The 20597-nt window shown below is 44.5% G+C and overlaps 5 protein-coding genes across 5 annotated transcripts; 2 read left to right on the plus strand and 3 right to left on the minus strand.

The window, feature by feature from the left end:
• Positions 1 to 4225: 4225 nt before the first annotated feature.
• BDB00DRAFT_785478 (transcription regulator HTH, apses-type DNA-binding domain-containing protein) lies at positions 4226 to 5881 on the minus strand (the record flags this gene model as incomplete). The annotated part of the gene is made up of 4 exons (XM_053120542.1): positions 4226 to 4716; positions 5047 to 5439; positions 5557 to 5607; positions 5719 to 5881. The coding sequence occupies 4 exons, from the start codon at positions 5879 to 5881 to the stop codon at positions 4226 to 4228; spliced, it is 1098 nt and encodes a 365-aa protein (XP_052982643.1).
• Positions 5882 to 9831: 3950 nt separating this feature from the next.
• On the plus strand, positions 9832 to 12645 carry BDB00DRAFT_926620 (transcription initiation factor TFIID component TAF4 family-domain-containing protein). Its single transcript, XM_053128849.1, has 7 exons — positions 9832 to 10517; positions 10606 to 10688; positions 10762 to 10946; positions 11019 to 11252; positions 11338 to 11443; positions 11532 to 11658; positions 11729 to 12645. Exons 1-7 carry the CDS (start codon positions 9851 to 9853, stop codon positions 12586 to 12588), a joined length of 2262 nt encoding a protein of 753 aa, XP_052982644.1. The 5' UTR covers positions 9832 to 9850; the 3' UTR covers positions 12589 to 12645.
• BDB00DRAFT_808635 (uncharacterized protein) lies at positions 12646 to 13998 on the minus strand. The gene has a single exon (XM_053122424.1). It carries the CDS (start codon positions 13636 to 13638, stop codon positions 12823 to 12825), a length of 816 nt encoding a protein of 271 aa, XP_052982645.1. The 5' UTR covers positions 13639 to 13998; the 3' UTR covers positions 12646 to 12822.
• Positions 13999 to 15283: 1285 nt separating this feature from the next.
• BDB00DRAFT_117125 (uncharacterized protein) lies at positions 15284 to 18340 on the minus strand. Its single transcript, XM_053116122.1, has 2 exons — positions 16805 to 18340; positions 15284 to 16723 (listed from the first exon to the last, which is right to left on the minus strand). Exons 1-2 carry the CDS (start codon positions 18137 to 18139, stop codon positions 15392 to 15394), a joined length of 2667 nt encoding a protein of 888 aa, XP_052982646.1. The 5' UTR covers positions 18140 to 18340; the 3' UTR covers positions 15284 to 15391.
• Positions 18341 to 18573: 233 nt separating this feature from the next.
• BDB00DRAFT_785483 (ELMO/CED-12 family-domain-containing protein) lies at positions 18574 to 20276 on the plus strand (the record flags this gene model as incomplete). The annotated part of the gene is made up of 7 exons (XM_053120543.1): positions 18574 to 18859; positions 18939 to 18970; positions 19100 to 19194; positions 19295 to 19448; positions 19558 to 19697; positions 19811 to 19935; positions 20026 to 20276. 7 exons carry the CDS (start codon positions 18574 to 18576, stop codon positions 20274 to 20276), a joined length of 1083 nt encoding a protein of 360 aa, XP_052982647.1.
• Positions 20277 to 20597: the final 321 nt, after the last annotated feature.

Below are 20597 nucleotides of genomic sequence, written 5' to 3' on the forward strand. Positions count from 1 at the left end.
TTGATTCTGTTGCCTCGTTTTTTAAAGCATACATAAACAAAACCGATCCCCTTAATAACGAATATAGTTAAAAAGTATATACTTTATTGCGGAAGACTTATAGATCTTTTCCTATACGGTTAGGATCACTTCCTAGCGGTAATGTGGATGTTTGGAACTGTAAGTATGGTTTGGCCCCATGTCTGAAAACCCCCTATTAAGAAAAAGACAGGTCTGTGCGCTAATATTATATATATGTATACAAAAAGTACGGAATTTATGCGCAAAGGTAATGCTACCAGAGTGATGTTTTTCTGCTGTTGTTGATGCGCTGCCGTGTAGGGCTTCATCGGACGCTGTCGTCGTATATACTACTCATCCTTATGGGATCGATCTTCCACGTAGTTGTGCTCACCATGTCTTTTTCCATTTGCCCGCGGTTCGTGGGAGCATGGGCAGGCTGTTCAAGATGTTGTTAGTCGAGCTCTCTCTCTCTTGTTCCTTCGTTTTCGGAGGTTAGGTGTGTCGCTCCAAATGCATCGAGTAACTTTTGTAAAAATCTGCGGGTGGCGTAATGTTCCTAGCGCGCCCCCGTGACAGCACCCCATTGACAGCCCTTCAACGGGTATGACGGGTGCATTTCGCCATTTGATCATTCCGGGTGTCGTTCATCCATGGAAAGCCGCTAAGTTTTGAACCAGTCCACCCTACGCTGTGGTCGAAGACACACTGGATTGTCTTGAGCTTGAGATATTTATGGATTAAACTGTTTGGTTCATAAGGCATGTGCACGTCTGGGAAGGCCGTTGATGTTCGCACTACGTTTTAAAAGACTTGGAAGCATATATCGAGTAAAAAGCTAATTTGGTATGTATTGATGTTTAACCAAATGTTTTATCATATGATAATGTATCTTAGGCAGAGTGTAATAATGTGGTTCACCACAATGTACGTATATGTTTGCGCTCTAACACTCCCCCACACACAACTAGCATCATACAAATCACAGAACGCGGTCGATAGCTTTAGACACAATCTCTATGTGGCGCAAGCATAACAACGAACGCCATATCAGTATGTAGTGTTGTCATCGGCACTGACAGCAAAGCAGTTTCTTCAAACCCATTGATATACACAGAGAGAGACGACTGTACTGACTAGAACTACAACACGGACGACACTACATCAGATCGATGACTACGATTGCAACGCGCTTTTAGACAGAGGAAACAAAAGAGATTGTGGTATGCAGTCGAGGAAGCGAATCCGGAACGCAGCACTTAGCACCTATACCAAAACAAAATATACACCTTCTATCGATGATGTTGAGGATGAATTTAGGGTATTTAATACATATCACGTCTAGACTTTGTTTTTGCGTATGATACACACATAGTTTTTTTTATTCTTGAGGACGCTTTATGTGGTTTTGAGCAAAAGTTTAATTATAGCTAGTGCACATGACATTGGCAGGATGGAAGAGACAAAATCAGGGAAAGGTAGAATTATATGTAGTTGAAGACACTGAAAGAAGCTACTCATTTGTAGAAGGCTGCCAAATATGATATCAAAATAGGATTGGATTTTAGGCCAATTTAATAGTTTTTTTGCTATACATACATAACCGGGACAACTTTCTCTTTATTAAAGAGATGTACTATATGATCGTACATAAGACTCTAGTATGATATACATTGTGATTATAATTACATAGTATAGTACGTTTAGTTTCATCACAATGAAAGGCTAAAAAAAAGTGTGCCGTGGTGTGAGTCATTAGGCCTGCAGTCCGCTTCCTTATGGCACGATATGATGATTGATGTTGCTTTTGTCTGTCAAACTTTACATTTACCACAGAATATAAGCAAGTCGATACACATATACATTTACACACAACAAAGAAAAAGTTACTACTGTAAGTTTGGAGATGACGTTAGTCACCCCACCCCACCATCCCGATTGATCCTCTTTTCAATTATAGAATTTCGGATGATGCCCGGATCTCGTCGAGTCCAAACTGGGCGGAAATGTGTTACAAGACACACACACATTACTTGTGTACCACATGTAACAGCTGCAAGGCCGGGGGCCTTGGTTAAAAAGCCCAACAACAAAGAAATTTGTTTTCCCTCTTCCGACGACGGATCCGTAGTCAAGTTTGTAAAAAGAAATGTTAGATGATGATGATGGGAATGACAACAACAACAACAACAAAATAAGGATAACTTGAGAGGTTATCCCGGGTCCCCTCCGCCTCCTCCATTCAAATCGTTTCTTCTTGCTCCATTTCGGTGTGTGTGTGTGTGTGAGAGGCGCGCGCAAACGCGTAAATCAATGGTTGTTTATGAAAAAAAATCTGCGAGTCATCGAGAAAGCAACTGTCATTGTGTGCAGCTGATGCTACGGGTGTGTGTGCGCCAAGAGTAGCATTTATTAAACCATATTGCTTCGGGACTTGACATAATAATTAGAGAGTGCCTCGCCCATCCTCCACAACTTCCCTCCCCCAAGAAAGAACACGAATGTATTAAAGCCCACTCATCTTCTTCTTCCTTCTCGTAGTCATGAGTACATATTTCGCTTTTCTTCGGGGAAACAGAGTTTGGATGGATGGCTGATCCAAGCCTATTAATCTAATATCTATTTTGGTTTTAGTATAGTAGATGTATATACAGAGCGGTGGGGTGGGAGATAACGTAATAAAAAAGAGACAAGACTGGGGTTTTCCCTCGGGGCTTTTGCCTGAAATGTCCATCCTAATACGTTACTATATACCAACTAGTGACGACGTGAATGCTAACGGTAGGATTGTTTTTGCCATGTACTAAAATTATCGTAAGCGTTGTTTGCTTGTGGCCATATAATGATACACATGTATATTTTCTTTGTATACCGTGTACGGGAAAAGAAAGAAACGCAAACTCCTGCATGCACGGATCACATACTTTTTTTTTTCTTTCGGAGGATCCACTCCATTCTTCCGAGAATAAGGGGTAACAAATAAAAGGGGGGGCATGTGTGATTGAATATAAAGTTCAAATAAAAACCATATACGAAATCATTGATAGAGATGGGTTAGCGAGCAGCTCTCTCCCTTCCCTTTCATTTTCGGCCGAGAATGAGTTGTTGTTGACGAACTATGATGGGGTGCATCACATCAAATAATGCCCCCAAACCACCGAGAGAAAGAGAGAGAGAGAGAGAGAGGGGAGCCGAGCAACAAATAAGACACATCTATATAGTGTCAGCTGGGTTCCCGAGATATATTTTCGACAGTTCATTGTTATGTGTTACTACAGCATTATTTTGACGGACCAAGGGGGGGGGCTGCTATAAGGCCCCTCCTGCAGCAGAACAGCCCCCCCCCGGTTTATCGTGACACTGCATGGAACAAATAAGGTATCGATTGATTACATTTCAGGAATGGGTTGTGGTGTGTGTGTATACTTACCGAAAAAATAAAAAGGGTGCCAAATGCGATGTATAGAATTGGGACGATACTACGTTATTCTGGGCTCGAAGCTCGAGAAATATATACATCTATTAAGCGCCGAAGTCCAATCAATTGCCTTGGAAACGGTTGGTTGGCTACGGACCCACACTATACACAAACACAGCGGATTCATTCTCCGGGGGGAGGGAGCGGGGAATCCGACCAAAAGGGAGAGGGGTATTTAAACAAGTCGCAAGTGAAAATTTTTTCAAACTTCACCTTTCACCGTTCTATATCCTGTGGTCTATTCTTTTCAATGAATTGTTTACCCTTCGGGAAAAGTCCGGAAGAATATGATGCTTTTGGTTTGCCCGTTAATAACGAGAATTTTTTCCTTACACTAAAGGGTTTTCTCACAGCGTGTGGCAATAAAGCGACATTTATTTGACTCTTGAGAAATTTTTATTTAAAAAAAAAAGAAAAAGATAATAATTATAACTTTTTTTGTTTTGTGTGTGTATTAAGGGAAAAGCAAACTACGGGTTGTTGTGTTGAGGGGACTGTGTGTGTATTTTGTGAGGTTTGAGCGAGAGAGATATATATACACGCGCACCAGGGGGAAGGAATTACACAGAGGGTGGTAATATTTTGTTTTCTGGGGATGATTGCTTGATTGAAAACATAAAGTAATAGTACTAATAATGATAATAACGATAATAATAATAATAAAAGGAAGGAAATATATACAACAGATATTGGGGTGGCTTTTTTTTTGTTTCCTTTTTTTTTTCTCCTGGGAGGGATGAAGTATTATTACTGGCCTTCCCATGAGACGGTGAATTCAGACGAGTTGACGACCACACGCGCCGCAAGAGGCAACGAGGCGGATGGCGAAAAGAAGGGGCGCTCGCCGGCATCGACGCTCAACCGCTGCAGCAACAATGATGCGCGGACGGTATCGACCTGATCATCCGAGCTCGTCGAGGACCACCCGGGCAATGTGGCGTGGAGCAATGGGAGAGTGTACGAAGAAGAAGAAGAAGAAGGAGAGTCGGAGTCAGAGGAGGAGGACGACGACGAAGAGGATGAAGAAGAAGAAGAAGGCGAGACGCGTGGCAGTAGAACCGTGTGCTTGGTGCTCATGGCATTGTTGTTGTTGTTGTTGTTGCTGCTGCTGCTGCTGTGGCGCACAAATGGCGAAAATGGAAACCGAAATGAGCTAGTGTGATGCGAAGGCGGAGGCGTCTTGCGACGGGCAAACGACGGAGATGGCGTGGTGTTTGCCGGTGATGAGGGTGCTTCGTCTGTGCTAGGGGACGGCGTTGAGTCATTGTTCAACAAGCGCGCGACGGACATGCTGCTGCTGCTGCTGCTGCTCGAGTCGCGTGTTCGTCTCATTGACGGGCGGCGTGATGTGGGTGCTGCTGGTGGTGGTGGTGACACGACCGACTCGACCGAGGAAGAGGACGATCGTCGGCGATAGGGGGCTGGTGCATGATGATGATGCTGCTGCTGCTGCTGCTGATGATGGTATGGATGATGATGATGATGATGATGGTTGTTGTTGTTGTTGTTGTTGTTGTGCGAAGGAGGAGGAGGATGATGATAATGGCGTCGACCTACCATGGATTTACCACCGCCACCCACTGCTGTCGTCGTCGTGGTGGTTGTCGTAGCTGCATTGTTATTGCGTCTTTGATGATGATGATGATGATGGTGAGCGGCGGAGCGATGCGGTGCTGCGCTTTTTGGATCCAATAGCAAGCAGCCATAATCTTCGTGTGTGGGTGGCAGACACTCGTCTGCAAAGTTGGGCCCAAACAAAGGAACAAGCTTGTCGCGGATCCGCCACGCCGTACGTCGACAGAGTGTCTTTGCGTGCTCAAAGGGCATCCAGGTGCCTTGGATCTTTAGGAATCCACCACGGATCTTGGTCACCCCGAGCTCAGGATTGGAATCAACAACGCGCACAATGTCTGCCTTGGAATTACCGAGACATTTCCAAATCCCAGTAAAGTGTACAAAGCCTACATATATACACACACACACACGAAGGGCGAAAGCATTAAAAAAACGGGTTCCTCTCACTCATTCTTTGACGATCCCTCCCCCTTGAAAAAAGATGCATTCTTTGTTTTCTTTACCTGTCTCGCGATCCCACATGATAGGTTGCGTGCCAGCCATGTACTCATAGACTAACGATATCCCACCCAAAAGTCAGTCCATTTGTCAATCTAAAGGGGGGGGGGGTGTGAGGGGGCACAGCGTTCCCCGAGGAAATAGGATTTGTGTATATAAAAACTTACCGGGAATATAGCCACGCACATCGAGAGACGTCGAGTATTTGGCACGCGTGATCTCAAACTCGTCGTCGACATCATCGACCATACCAATGTAAGGGCGGAAGAGTGGATTGTCGTTCTCGTAAGCCTCGGGTGACTCTGGAGCGGCGTAAGGCTCGATGTCCATGTCTTTGTGTGTAGCAGCTGAATTCATCATTATTCTCTCGAATTCAAGAATTGTTAAAAGAGAAAGAGAGAGAGAGAAAGGAGGGCAGTTAGGAAGGAAAAACAAAAGAAAACAAAAAAAAAAGTCGAGTATTTATAAAAAAAAAAAAAGCACAGTTGGATCGAAAAATTTGGGGGTGTGCATGTATGTGGAGAGACAGAGAGAGACAGAGATCGAGAGAGAGAGAGAGAGAGAGAGGGGTCAAGGCGAAATGAGTCTCTTTTTGCCCTGAGGTGAAAGGGAGGGGGGGGGGTGGGACGTGCATGCGAGATGGAAAAAAAGTGGTGTGTGACGATAGCAACTGCCGAGAAATGTTAATTTATGCTTTTCTTTTTTGGAGACTGAGAGAGAGAGAGAATGTCCCCAAAGTCGCGCAAACAACCACACAAGAAAAGCAGCAGCATGTCGATCCTGGCTTAGTCCTTCCTTACACGCGCGTGTATGATATCCTAGAGCACACCCATGGCATCATATTCTACCATGGCCTCGTCATTTCGTTGAAGGGTTCTTTTCTTTTCTTCCTGTCAAGAAACGTGTCGTCGAGTGTCTTTACGCTCGACTATGGGAAACAATCCCCATCCCTACTCATTCCACAAAGACTCTCTCTCTTTTTTGGAACTTGGAAAAGAACTACTAGAAGTCATGGAGAGAACGAGTCCCATGACATGTGGAAGGAATGGCCGCATTTCTCTCTCTCTGTGTGTGTGTGCTATGTTGATTTGTTTATGATGGGATTGCTAACTACTACTACTACCATTTGCACTATTCCTGGTCTTACTGACACCGGGGAGATGCCTCTCTTGTTGTTGTTGTGTCTCGATCATCCGTTTTATTCCCTTGGCGTATTTTATTATTGTTGTTGTTGTTGATAAAAAAGAAACTCCTGTGTTTATCTTTCCTCGCCGGGAAAAAACTGCATACCAATAGCCATGCAAGCAGAGTTGAAAAGTCAGCCGTTCCCAATGCGGTGGGTGTTAAGCCAAAAGAATTCCTCAGGCCCGCAAAAAGGCTAGTACTACTACTACTACTACTACTACTACTCTGTGGCAGGCAGACAACCCCCACTCCCTCACTTTGACGATTTACTTTTTTTACCCCTTAAAAAATGACTCGGCCATCTCTCCCTCCCCCCAACACACCAAAAACTAAACTACATATTATATCCCGAGAAACAAACTTTCGAATTTACGAAATTGTTCGGGGGTACCCTGGTGTACTAAATAGTGTCATGAACTCCAATTTCAATATTCTTAAAGAGAGTGTGTGTTTCTCGGGTCCTAGAGCGATTGTCACTGTGTCCAACATCCCCAATGGTCCTACAACGACCGACGGTGATTTGCCTCGGGCTTCTTCGGACCGAGATTTCGGGTTTATCATTGCGTGGTCTTGTCTTGAGGTAGAAATACTTCACCAATCCCCCCCCCACACCCGAAGACTATGCTTTCTTTTTTGGCGGGTTGGCCAGTGCATGCAAATTGAACGCTATACTCTCTCTCTCTCCCTCCCTCCCCCCCTCCCACCCCGACCCCTCGCAGGCACCTCCCCCCCCTATTTCTACAAGTGTCGTTTCGTCAAGATGCATGGCCTGAAGGATGGTCATGTACCCGAGTGTGCGTGCTATCATTGGAAATAAACGCGCTTGCTCGCTCACTTACGGGCCAAGGGCTCTAGTGTAAAAAGTTTGACATAAGCTATAGGTCCAACTGTCACCCGTGTTTGCAAGTTTGCCTTCCTTTCCCCGGGGTCCCGTTGTTGATGTTGTTGTTGTTGTGTGCTCTCAAAGAGTTGCCGCAAACAATCACGCTGCTCCACGCTATCGTGTCGAAATCCTGTGACCCCGCAGGGTGGATCAGCACGTCATTTAAAAAAGGATCGCTTTTGTTGTATTACCTATCATCCTCCACGTAATCTCTACCTGCCTACCTACTTGCTCCTTTTTTTTTTCCCGGCTAAAAACGCGGTCCTCAGGGGGGGGGGTTGCTGCTTCTACTTACTACTACTACTACTACTACTACCAGCAGCCATGTACTAAGAGAACCACACAAGGGGGGAGAACGGAGGTGTGTGTGTGTGTGTGGGACCAAAAGTTATTCTCGAGAAAGAACACTGAAGCAGCAAGGGTTTTGTCACAGAGTTACTAGCAGACTGTATAATATGCATGTCTTGTACATTAGCTGTGTGTAATAACACTACATACTACAGGACAGCAACTACCTGGCCTCGGTCTGAAAAGAAATAATCGTTTGGGTGACCCAGGCTTATCACTTTTTTTCGAAAGAATGTCTACAAAACACCACACCGGACCTCTGAGGACAACAGCAACAACAACAACAATAACAGAAACGCAACAGCAATCCGGACAATATCGAAATAACGGGGGCTCTCTCTCTCTCTCTCTCTCTCTCTGGCTTCTACTAGTAGTACTATCATACAAGTTGTCATTCACTGTGGGGGAGTGGAGAGTGGGATGCAGAAATGTTTTGTTTTTTCTTCTTCCCTCGGATGCACCCGCAAAATACTTGTTACTCTCACTTGAACTATGACAGAGTCTGCCTCATGTAATGTCTAGTACATGTAATCCATCTCGAAAACGAAACACGCGGGGCTGGTTTTGAGGAGATCTCATTAATTGCCTTTGAGGATATTTTTTGGGGTCCAAACGTGCATATGCGTCTCTCTCTCTCTCTCTCCATCCCCGGTGGGAGGAGCTGCTGCTGCTGCTGCCTTTTGTGGTGTGTGCCTGGTTCCCGCCCATTTAATAAAAACCAAGGGATATATTGAAAACGATCAGAGCAGCTACAGATATCATCAACACATCTTTTGGTCATTCGGTAAACTTTTTCAAAACCCCCAGAGTCTCCTTCTTTTCTTGCTTTCCCCCCCCCTCATATACTCCACCCTCGGAGCGTATGTTGTCTCGAGGAGACCCATGTTGTGTGGGTCACTACCGAGACTATAAACCTGTATAGTAGTGGGTTGTCAGATCACTTGCATAGTGGAGTTCGTTATGACAGGCTTTTAAGAGTGAGTATGTATGTACTGGACACTGAAAGAGCTTATCAAAAGAGAGAGAGAGAGAGAGTTGTGTAATGTTTATCTGTAAAATATGCAAGCGGCAAAGAGGGGATGTCAGGTGAAGGAAAACCCCATTCATGCCATCGAGGTTTTGGCAGATGTACCTGGGAACTATCATCTCGCCACTATGATACGAGCTACATACATAGTAACGATAGGAGGAAAATAAAAAACAGATCATTTTCTCCCCGTTCTCAGGACAAGAAGGTTGCCCGTCCCACATATTCATATGTGCTCTTATACATACACATCAAAATAGACTGTATGTAGTAGCAGTGCCTTGTAATAATGTACGTATATTAAACCATTTCTTTTTTGTATTTCGTCGTGACAGTGACAAATAATGCCACTGCCCACCAGCAGCACACACAACTGTACTTACTATCCTATGAAATGTATGCTGTTTGTGCATGATGTCTGCTCGAGTTTAATATGTGCCGTAATAGAAAGAGTTGGCTGTGTAAAGTGAGGAAAATAGCCACTTTTCAACACGCATACCACGTCAGTTCACCCAAAAGATGAACAAAAGCGTGTCGCGTGTCGCTGCGGATTAGCCAATCAAATTACGTGATTTTCCAACACACACACACACACACATAGAAGAAAAAAATTGCTACGAGTAAGAAACGAAAAATGTATGCTTATCCTTCTTTGCAACAGTTTGATGCTATTGTGGCATGTATCATTATCTTGTGGTGGTGGTGGTGGTGGTGGTGGTGGAAGAGGATTTCACTTTAAAGCAGTGGGTGTGATACACCCAGATTCTCGCTTTTTGTGGGAAAGTGACTGCCGCGCGACCCGAATTTCGCTTCTTTCCCTTTTTCTCTTTAAAACTTATTGGAGACGACGACGACCATGGCTGACCAGCAGCACCAAGATGGTCAACAACAACAACAACAGCAACAACAACAACAAGCACCAGCGCAACAGCAGCAGCAGCAGCAGCAGCATCCAGACTTGAACTTTTCAATTCAAGACATTCTAGGTGACCATGGCGCAAACAATGCATCTTTTCCGATCGTACAGCACAATCCAACAGGCAATGGAGGCGGCAGTGAAGACGGATCGCAATACGCGCACTTGCCTGCTGAACTCCAACACATATTTAGCAATAATGGCATTGACGATTTGTCAGCTGCTGATCCTGCAGTGCAACAACATGTGCAAGAAATATTATGGAATAGTAATATGAATAAAGATCAACAACAACAGCAAAAGCCATTGAATGTTGTTTCGCCTTCGTCGTCGTCACAACAATCAACAACAACAACAACAACAATAGCCACGCCAACAACGAGTATGAACGCAATACCTACTCCTTCACAAGCACACATTCAAGCTGCTACTCAATGGCTAATGCCTACATCGGCACCAATGTCCGTACCGCCTCCACAACAACAACAACACCCACAATCCATCGTGTCGCATACTCCTACACCTCCACTCATCCCACAACAACATACACCACAGTCTCAACCTCAACAACAGCATCCTCCTTCACAACCGCAGCCAGGAAGTAAGAGTCTGTTGAAACAATTTTAATTTTCCTTTTTGCTCAGCCATATCACACACGTGTTTGTCTCCTGACCTCTTTTTTTTTGTCTATATAGCTACGACCTTGTTAGAAAATATCATATCACAACTTTCTCCAGAACGAAAAGAAGATTTCTTGGGATTGTTCCGACAATTACAGGTAAAAAATTTCGAGTTTGGGAAAAGTTGTATTATGTAGACTTATATTATTCTGCTGTAAAAAAAAAAAAAAGACCAATTCAGTCAGTCCCGAACAATTCTATATCCGAGCCAAATCCATGTTAGGTCAACAACAGTATCAACAACTCGAAGATTTGAAGAACAAACCAGGTCCTCAAGATGGGAAAGATACTGACAAGAAACGTGCTGCTGCTGCTGGTCCAAGCCAGCAGAATAATGCACACATGGCAGGATTAGTGTAAAGTATATTTGATGTAAGAGAGAGAGTGTGTGTGTCCATTGAGACTCACTCAATCATCTATATATGTAGAACGCCACAAATGAAACGAGCCAAAACCGAACATAATAATAATAATAATAACAGTAATAATAATAATATACCACCCGGCATGCCAATGGGTCCACCACTGAGTACTCCCATGAACCCTGCCATGTTTAAACAGCAAGCACCAGTACAAAACATTGCTGGTCTGCAAATACCTCGGGCAGGTGGACCTACTGCACTTCCGGGACAAGCTACTACTACTACTACTACTGCTCCTGCGTATGTATATTTATCAATTCTCTGAAATCAAGTGAATTATTACGACAAAGAAACTAAAACGTTCCCTGTGGGATGGAATAATTAGCAAACCATCAACATCTACTCCTGCACCTGGACAAGCTGCCTCTGGTGATCGGATCGATTACGATACGCTTACGGATGTGATGGGTTATGCGGGCGTCGATTTAAGAGTATGCTAGGAAAAGGAGGTGGGGAACAGGGCGTGTCTATAAATGAGAGATAGCTGATTGAGGGTTATTTTCTTCTACGTGAGTGTAGGAAGAAGAGCAGCACTTTATGAAGGATGGCGAAATGACAGGAGGTGTTTTACCCGATGGTGTAGATCGATCCAAAACACAAGAGTTCATGAATCCTGAGCTATTAAAAGAGCGTGTGCTCGAATTAGGTAAACACAAGAGAGAGAGAGAGAGAGAGAGAAAAGTTTGGGCTGTCTAACTTATTTTGCAATTTTTCAGCAAAACCATTCGCACTTGGAAAACTCGACAGCGACTTTGTATCGTACCTAGCGCTGGCTACGCAAGAACGTCTACGAGGCCTTGTCGAACACATGGTCGTCGCATCCAAACACCGAACCATGTCACAACACGTCAGTGCACCACCGCCCGTGGACGAAAACGGCCATCCACTCTACAAAGTCATCGTGCAACAAGATACCAAAAAACAGTTGTTAGCCATTGAACGTGCCGAACGTGAAGAAGAGCAGAAGCGGAAGGAGGCCGTGGCTGATAGGGAACGACGGTCGCAGATGGGTAAAGACGGCGCAGGCGGTGAAGAAGGCCGGTCAAAGAGTAAAAAGAAGGACAAGGAGTCGGCACAGCAGCGCGGTGGTGCCGGTGGTCTCAATGATGGCTTGAACAAGAGCGGCAGCGTTGCGAGTGAGACGGCTTTGATGAAGGCGATTGGTGGTGTTCGCAAGAGTTGGATGTTAGCAGGCAATGCACGGGATCAACAGGCAGGCGCTGCTCCCGGTGGAACAGGTTCACAACAAGCTGCTACTGCTAGCAGTGGTGGGGATACAAGTGCACCAGGAACACCTGGCGCCGGTGGTGGTGGTGGTGATGATAGCGGACGTGGTCGTGGTCGACCGCGCGGCCGTAAGGCGGGCGATGCCAAACGAGGCCGTGGTCGAGGTCGTGATGTGGGTGGATTGTTCTTACCTCCTTCAACCATTGGACGACATCGTCTCGGTGACCCGGCTTCACGCAAGATCACGGTGCGAGACGCGTTGTTTGCTCTGGAACGCGATTTCCAAGCTGCCGGTCGAGGAGGTGGCCAACGCACCTTGCTCAAAACTTACAACCAATGGTTAAAATAGGTAGTTTTTTCCCCCCCCCAAAGCAGTTCATATAAAAAATATATAAATATAAAGTACACATGCTTTGTATTAGGGAACCAAAAAAAAAAGAAGTACATCAAAGCAGACTGGGGAATTGAGGGGAGAGAGAGAGAGAGAGAGAGAGAAAATCAAGCTTTGTCTTGTTGAGAGCGGAAAAAAAGGGCAAATAGAGTAGTAGGAGGAGAGGAAGGGTATTTTCTTTTAAAAAAAAGTCTACCATTTAGCAATCAAGGCCTCGGCAGGCATGACAGGGATGGTACCGTCGTTATCGTGGGTTGACTGGTCGAGCGAAGGCATGCGGCCAGTGCCTACCTTGCCAACCGAAGCATCATTGCTGTGGGCAGGCTCTGCATACCAGCCTTCCGAAGAATCGCTGTGTGGGCTGTTTTCATCGTCGCTGACGAGTGCTTCAATCTCAGCCTCAATGAAAGGGGCAGCATCGGTATGGTCAGGGACATCATTCGCGTGGCCGCTCTCGTCAAGCCATTCACCGCCGTTAGAGTGCACTTCATCAACGTGCCACTCCAAATCCGATTCAGGAGCAGCAGCAGGACCTTGGTTCGTGTGCGCTTCAGACCAACCGTTTTCATCTACTTCTTCAGCGATCCAAGCACTTTGGTCGTCGTGCGAGACATCTTGGCCATCGTGTTCAACCCAATCGCTCGAAGCCACATTCTCGTGCCAATCATTGGTGGCAGCAGGTTCAGTATCAATCACCTCAGCTTGCCATTCAACGACATTGTTGTGACTATCGTGATCATCAGCAACTTGTACTTCTTCCCAAGAACCAACATTGCTATGGTCGAACGTCTTGATATCTTCGACCCAAGCGCCATCTTGATGCGTAGCATCGTTCTCGTTGTCGTCGTCAACCTGTTCTTCTTGCCACTCGCCAACGTTGGAATAGTCCGTGATGAATTGGACAGTCGCGTCGTCGTCATGTTCTTCGGCTTGGAACCCTTCAACGTCCGTGTGGGTAGGGTCTAATTCTTCCTCTGACCAGGTGGCACCGTTAGTATGGTCAAACATGCTGTCGGCACTATCCTCATGCGCAGGCTCAGCATCGACAGCAAGTTCTTCGGCTTGCCATTCACCGACATTGTCGTGCGTCGAGAACAATGTATCAAGCTCGGCGTTCAAATGAGCGTTGATGTGCGTACGCTTATCATCGTTGGTGAACCATTTATCGTTGCTATGTTTATCGTCGTCGTCGTCGGTCTTTGTGTTGTTGCTATGTTCATTCTTCTTCTTCTTGTCGTCGTTGTTGTTGTTATCTTTTTGAACATAGTGGCCAATCTTACCAAGGGCATCGTCCCAGTCTTTGTTGTCAGCGTTCTTATGCTCTTCTTTTTCAGTCTTCTTGTCGTCGTCGTCGTCGTCGTCGTCGTCGCCAGCACGCGTGATTGTGAACGTGATCGAGTCTGCTTGACAGGCTGGACCGCCAATGCCTGCAAGATGGTAATGGAACTCGCCAGTATCTTGACCGTTAAGTGAGATAGGAATTTCGCCCGACACTTGTTTGGAAGCATCTAATAACCCCATCATTCGTAAATAAATTATTTCCTTTTTTGAAAACATATTCCAAATTGGATTTTGATTGTTATTTATTTTTTACCAAACACATTCACCATGGCAATGGTCTTTTGATTCGCATCCGCAATCGTGACATTGACGTATTGGATGCTTGCTGGTGCTTTCCAAGCAATCAATTGTCTAGAGTCGTCTTCAAACGTGAGACCTAATATCATTTTTCATTTTGTAAAGAGAGAGAAGGGGGTCAGTGGACCGCTCTAGTCGTTTTGAATACTGTCAAAAAAAAAAAACCAAAAATGCTGGCTGTACCTGTTTCTGTTTCAGCGGGATAAATGACACGGAAGTCTATATATCAAGAGAAAAAGATCTAAGTATTCCTGCAATGCTTTTTCTTGAAGAGAGACGTGGTGATTAATTTCGTTAACCTGAGCAAGCAGCAGCCGTTGCGTCATTGTTGTGTGTACCCTCAAAGAGGGGATTGGCCTGGACAAATGAGCCCATTTGAAGCATTACTGCGGCCAAGCTTGCCAATCGAACAAAGTTCATCATTTTTTCTTTCTAAAAAAAAAGGTTGTGTCGATGACGTGGGTAATTTGAAAGGGAAATGGGGGAGGGGCAAAGAGAGAAAAAGTTAGGAATGGGCGGGTTGGTAAAGAAAAGGAACGCAAGAGGTTTGTAGAAAAAGAGAGAGAAGGAAAGGAAGGAGGCGAGTCGAGAGAGAAGAGGAGTGATACTAAAAAAAACGTTCTGTTAATTAAACGCTTGTGTTCAAATGGTTACACCAGCGAACCAGAGCGTGTCTATGCTGCTGCTGCTGCTGCTGCTATCCCAACCCCCACTATTTTTGGATCTCAAAAGCGAGTTCCCTTGCTTTCACCCCACCCTCCAATATAATTGACTACATAGAAATTGCATAAACAAGAGTGAAACTAGCCGAATTGGTGACACTATCCTTTTTTTATTCCATATACCATAGATTGGCTATATACAATGTAACGCAACAAGAAAAGAAAAATAAGAGATTTATACAGTAAACTGGGGGAATAGGGTTTAATGGGTTGCTTGGAATAAACGGATCACTAATAATAAGTACTACTCCGCCCCGGTGCGCGCGGTGGGTGTTGTTGTTATGTATAGAGAGAGCAGGTACGTATAATAGCAATTTTCGTCGTACCAGCCGAATGGAAGAAAAAATAACTCCCTTTCTCTAACCTAATACAGTAACCAATCTTGCTCTTTTGACGACCTATTACTTTTTTGACTTTGGGTTCTTGCCTTTTGACGACGACGACGAGGAACTCTTCTTTGTTGTCGACAAGGACTTTTTGTTTCCCCATTTCTTTGCCCTGATTGCTTTTTTCTGTGCAGGCGTGAGTGTCCGTCTTCCACCACCACCACCACCAGAGGATCTACCGGATCTTCCTCGAGAAGAAGATCCACGGGAAGATGATCCTCGTGTGCTTGCTCGATTGCCTGGTCTTGTTGTTGAAGACGTAAATGATGATGAGGATGATGCAGGTGTGCGTCGACGAGACATAGAGGCTGATGATGCCAAAGGTGGGGTTGCTTGATTATTATTATTGCCGATCTGATTGTAATACTGAGGATGTTCTGCAGGATTGATATTGGAAAATCCTTCAAGTGGCGACATATATCCGTCATCATCCTCGTCGCTGTCATCCACATTTACCACATCAAAGGAATCGCGCAAGTCGCCCAGTGTACTACTTGATCCAGGTTCTGCGCTGCTTTGCTGTTCTCTTGCATCCAATTCTGCATTGATGTGCTCTTCAATCTCAGTTTCAGGGATCCAATCTTGACAGATTGGACACGTCCGCCAATCTGATTCTCCTCCTTCTTCTTCTTCTTCTTGATGAAAGCTTGGACCCTCTGGGTTGCTGTTGTTGCCACGTCTCGCCAGTTCTGCCTTGAGATGCTCTTCCAAGTCCTCGGCAAGAACCCAATCAGGACAAAATGGACACCTTCGAAAATCTTGTCCTCCGTCATCACGCGAGACGACGATTCGGCGATTGGCCCTTATTTCTGAACGAATGTGTTGCTCCACGTCGCGTTCAATAATCTGATCATGGCAGAATGGGCATTTTTGAAAAGTTTGCCCTCTTGAATGATTATTCAGGTCACGTCGCGTTGTAGCTACTACGGGTCGGTCGTTGTTGTTGTTGTCTTCTTCGAACTCTTCGATATCGCTCAACGTGTCTTCCAGGATGGGTGATGGTGTCCGTCGTCGTCTTTGTCTCTGCTGTCGCGGATTGCGTCGTGATGATAATTGTTCCAATCGTTGTTGTCGTATGACGCGCAGCGGTATAGCTTCGTCGCTGTCGTCGTTTCGTTCAGCATTATTCGAGTCGTCATCTAAAAGTGAAATAGTAGCATGGTTTGTGCGCCTAGTTGCATGACGTGTCGGCTCCACAGCAGCAGCCGCATGACTATTGCTGCTGTAACTATCCATCCACGATGATCCAGTTTCAATGCCCTGACATTCTGAGGCATGGACTCCGATCGTATCCAAAGGAAACCGTCGTGCACACATTGGACATTCCGGGTCAGCTTCATCATTGGTCTATATGACGGATCATATGGATGAATGAACATTTTAGAGCCAACATAATATACCTATTTTTTTTATTCTAATTACACTTACTGGATGTTCTGGAAGAGGTGACACAGCAACAGGACGCGGTCGACGGGGAGAGCTAATTGTTGTTGCCGGAGTGTAACTCGTTTCAGGAGGAAAAGAGGAAGGGGTGTTGTCATGCAGCAGCCGTCGTCGTTGTCGCTTGGGTATATTCAACTTCCCAGTGCTTTGGGATATGTTGTTATCGTTGTCGGTTCTGGAAGAAGGACGTTTGCCCTTCCAATCGCTGCTGTTGGCAGCAGTATATGATATTGATGATGAGGATGGTTCGGCTGTATGTCGTGACGATGATGTTGAAGATTCTGGCTCAAAGATGCTGTTGTGATTACGTGATAACAGTGGTGGAGGACTAGGCGAAGGAGTAAAGATCTCTGGTCCTTTAGAAGCCTGAGGTACCCAATCTGTCAGATCAGCAACCTCAATGTCATCATCCTGGGTATCATACGTTATAGGTACTTTTGCTGCTGCTGCTGATGTTGTTGTCGTTATGGGAGTTTGTGTTGCTTCTGGTGGTGTTGCAGCTTCCATAGCCGTCGTATCAACTTCGTCTTTTTCTCGTTTGACCACTGGAAGATCGAGATCATCGTCAAAATCCAACGGCACTATTTCTTCCTCAACTTCATCCTGCACGAACGGTGTCTCCCGCTTGACTTTTACAGCACCTTCTTTCTTGATGACTGGAACTTCTTCATCGGATGAATCTTCAAAGTTGACAATCTCTTCTTCAACTTCTTCCTCTAAGCTTTCTTGCCTGATTTTGGCACGCTCCTGTTGTTCATCCGAATGATTGATATCGTGTTCATTCTCCCTGTCGTTGTTGTTGTCATAAAAGGAGGAGCTGCTGGATGCTGTTGTTAATGATACTACTGGTATTTTCCCTTGACTTTTGCTGAGCCGCTTTCGTGTTTCATTTCTAACAGGACTGGTAGTGGTACTGGTGCTACTACTACTACTACTACTACTACTACTACTACTGGCTTGTGAATCGCGAGTGGCATTCGATGATTTATTATGTTTTCGTTGCTGCGTGCGTTGTTTGTTTTGCATTGAACGTTTTCGTTCTTGAAGAAGGATCAATTGCTTGGGAGAAAATGGCTGAAAGTCATTGTCGTCGTCGTCGTCAATCATTGTCTTTTCTGTGTAATGGTTTTGGTGGTGTCGTTGTTGTTTTTGCTTTTCATTAAAGTCTTGTCGGCTTAATTCCAAGGCTCTTTCAAGCTCTGGATCGTGTCGGTTATTGTTTTCTTTACCGTGGTGCTTTTGGGAATTAGTTGCAGAGAGCCATGCTTTAATTGTTGAGTTCTGGGTTGGCGTATTGGCTTGTTTTTGGGATAAGACCATGAACAAGAAGTGGTGCGGGGGTGGGGGATAGGGGAGCAAGAAAAGAAAAAAAATCGATAAAGTGCACTGATAGTTATTAAAGGCAGAGTCGCGTTGGCTGTATAAAGTTGTCAGACACACACTATGCCCTCTCTCTTTTTCTCTCTTTTAGGGTTTTACGTGGAAAGGTGAAAACGTGCACAGTTGTAGCAATGCCAACGCATACCCACTCTCACGTGTCAACTAACTTTTATGTTTCGTGTTTTGCTTGTTGCCAAAGCGTTTCACAGCTCGATTTAAAGCAACAAGAAAAAAAAATCACACTTTATATACGACACCACGCCTCTTTTTGATCGTTAACTCTTTTTTCCCTTTTTAAATCTTGCGTGAGCTTATTGCAGGGGCTCGCAATTTCATTCCTTACCCGTATATATTCTACTACAACAAGCGAGACCATGACCCTATTCTGGCTCCTCGTGCTCAACCGAATCTACCAGTCACCCGTGCTTTTGGCCTTGTACAAGTTCTACAAGACATGTGTGCACTTGACAACCATGACGTCTGAATTGTACCGCATTAGCAATGCAGCAGCTCATCAGCTAGGCTGGTACAATGAACTTGCATTTCTCAGCAACGACGACAGCGAACTTGATGAAGAACAAGAAAAGTCGCCTTTAATAAAGTCACTTTCTCCACAAGAGCAAGAGGCGGCTATTCCTCCCCTTGTCGTGTATCGGATTGGTAAATTATTATCATTATTTTTCTTGAGTGTATATAAAAAGAAGGACGTATAGAGTGGACTTATTCATGTAAAAAAAAGACCGGTCAATTCTGTTCTCAAAACAATTGGATGTAAGGAGCAGCATTTTCCATGATCAAAACTGTTCAAAATTGTGCTTGAAAAAAAAAAACACAGGAACAAAAAGGGGAATTACTGATGATTGCTGGGCCACCCATCCATAAAAAAATTGGTGTACATAGGCAGAACGACGCAGCCTTGAAAATGCATCAGGACAATTAGATGAAGTCGCAGATATGATCATGGCCAAGAAAGGCTTTGCTGGATCAAAGAAAAGGTACGAAAATCCATACGAACCGGCATTAGAGATTGTATACTAAAAAGAAATTCCACAGTCCAGTAGCACGCGTTCTTTGCGCAAGTTTATCACGTATTAGCGAAACCTATGTATTGACGATCCAAATCAACGAAAGAGCGCATACCAAATACGATTCAACCAATTCAGTACACGAACAGAAGCTATTAAAGTTATGGAAAGCATTGATGCCCGACACCGAACTTGAATCACGGTTGACTCAACAATGGGCAGAGGTTAGTTTTTTGCTTTTTTATAACGTTTGTTACCAGGGGGGACATGATCGTAGACACACCCCCTCAACATTTGGCGCGCAAGTTTTCTTGACAAATAAAGTTACAATAGATTGGTTTCCAGGGTAATGACCCTGCAACTGATTTCCGTGGCATGGGACTCCAGGGGCTTGATGATCTCGTATATTATGCAACGACACACACCGATTCAGCCCAACGTACTTTTTCGAGCTCACGCCATCCCGTATCCTGGTAAGTTCCCTCAGTCTTTCAACAAAAATTCTTGTCCTACTATGACTACTCCAATTGTTCATGAGCAAAACTGATAGTCCAAGATATATTTGTCCCAAATTTTTTTTTACTAGGTACCCTTTTGCCATTGTCGGCATCAATATCACACAATGTGCAGTCCAAGCTCTGCGAACACGTCAAATGCAGTACTATCTGTATAAATATGGCGCTGATAAAAAAGCCTATAGCGAATTTTATTGTAAGTTCTCTTTATTCCACTCGATACATGGCGGATGGAACTGTCTAAATCTTTTTTTTGGGGAAACTGGAAACATATATGTCTATATAGGCTACTTGTATCATAGATTTAATGATTTTTGGATCTCTCACGAACAACCGCGACTGACGGTGATGGATTTTGAAATGATATTTAAAGAGTTCAAGACACAGATCAATAAGGAATTGATGAGACACAAAGCGATGCCATTAAGTGAATGGCTTGAGCAACGACGGATGGAACAAGAGGAATTGCAACAACAGCAGCAGCAGCAGGAGGATGTAGATAATACATACATCAATGAAAAGCAACATGTAGATTAGAAAATTAAGGTTTTCCTGTTTTAGTAGAAGAACAGTGAACAATATGGGTTAAAGTGCATACGTTTGAATTGTTGGCACTATGTGCTTTCATTCAATATATAGTAACAACTACTTGAGAACAACCGTGCTATCATAAGCGTATTCCATATTTATGTGTAGTCGTGGATGTGATATGATAAGGATATGACAAATTCTCTCAACGGTAAGCAAGTTCCTTGTTCTCTCAAAAGATACAAGAAGTTGCATTATTGATTGTCGATCAAGATCTCGGGTTAAGCGTATCCGTTTATCCCATCTATCATATCCGTTGGATGGATACAT

The sequence above is a fragment of the Zychaea mexicana genome (genome assembly GCF_025766255.1).
Source record: "Zychaea mexicana strain RSA 1403 chromosome Unknown BDB00scaffold_14, whole genome shotgun sequence".
In the NCBI taxonomy this organism is placed as follows: domain Eukaryota; kingdom Fungi; phylum Mucoromycota; class Mucoromycetes; order Mucorales; family Lichtheimiaceae; genus Zychaea; species Zychaea mexicana.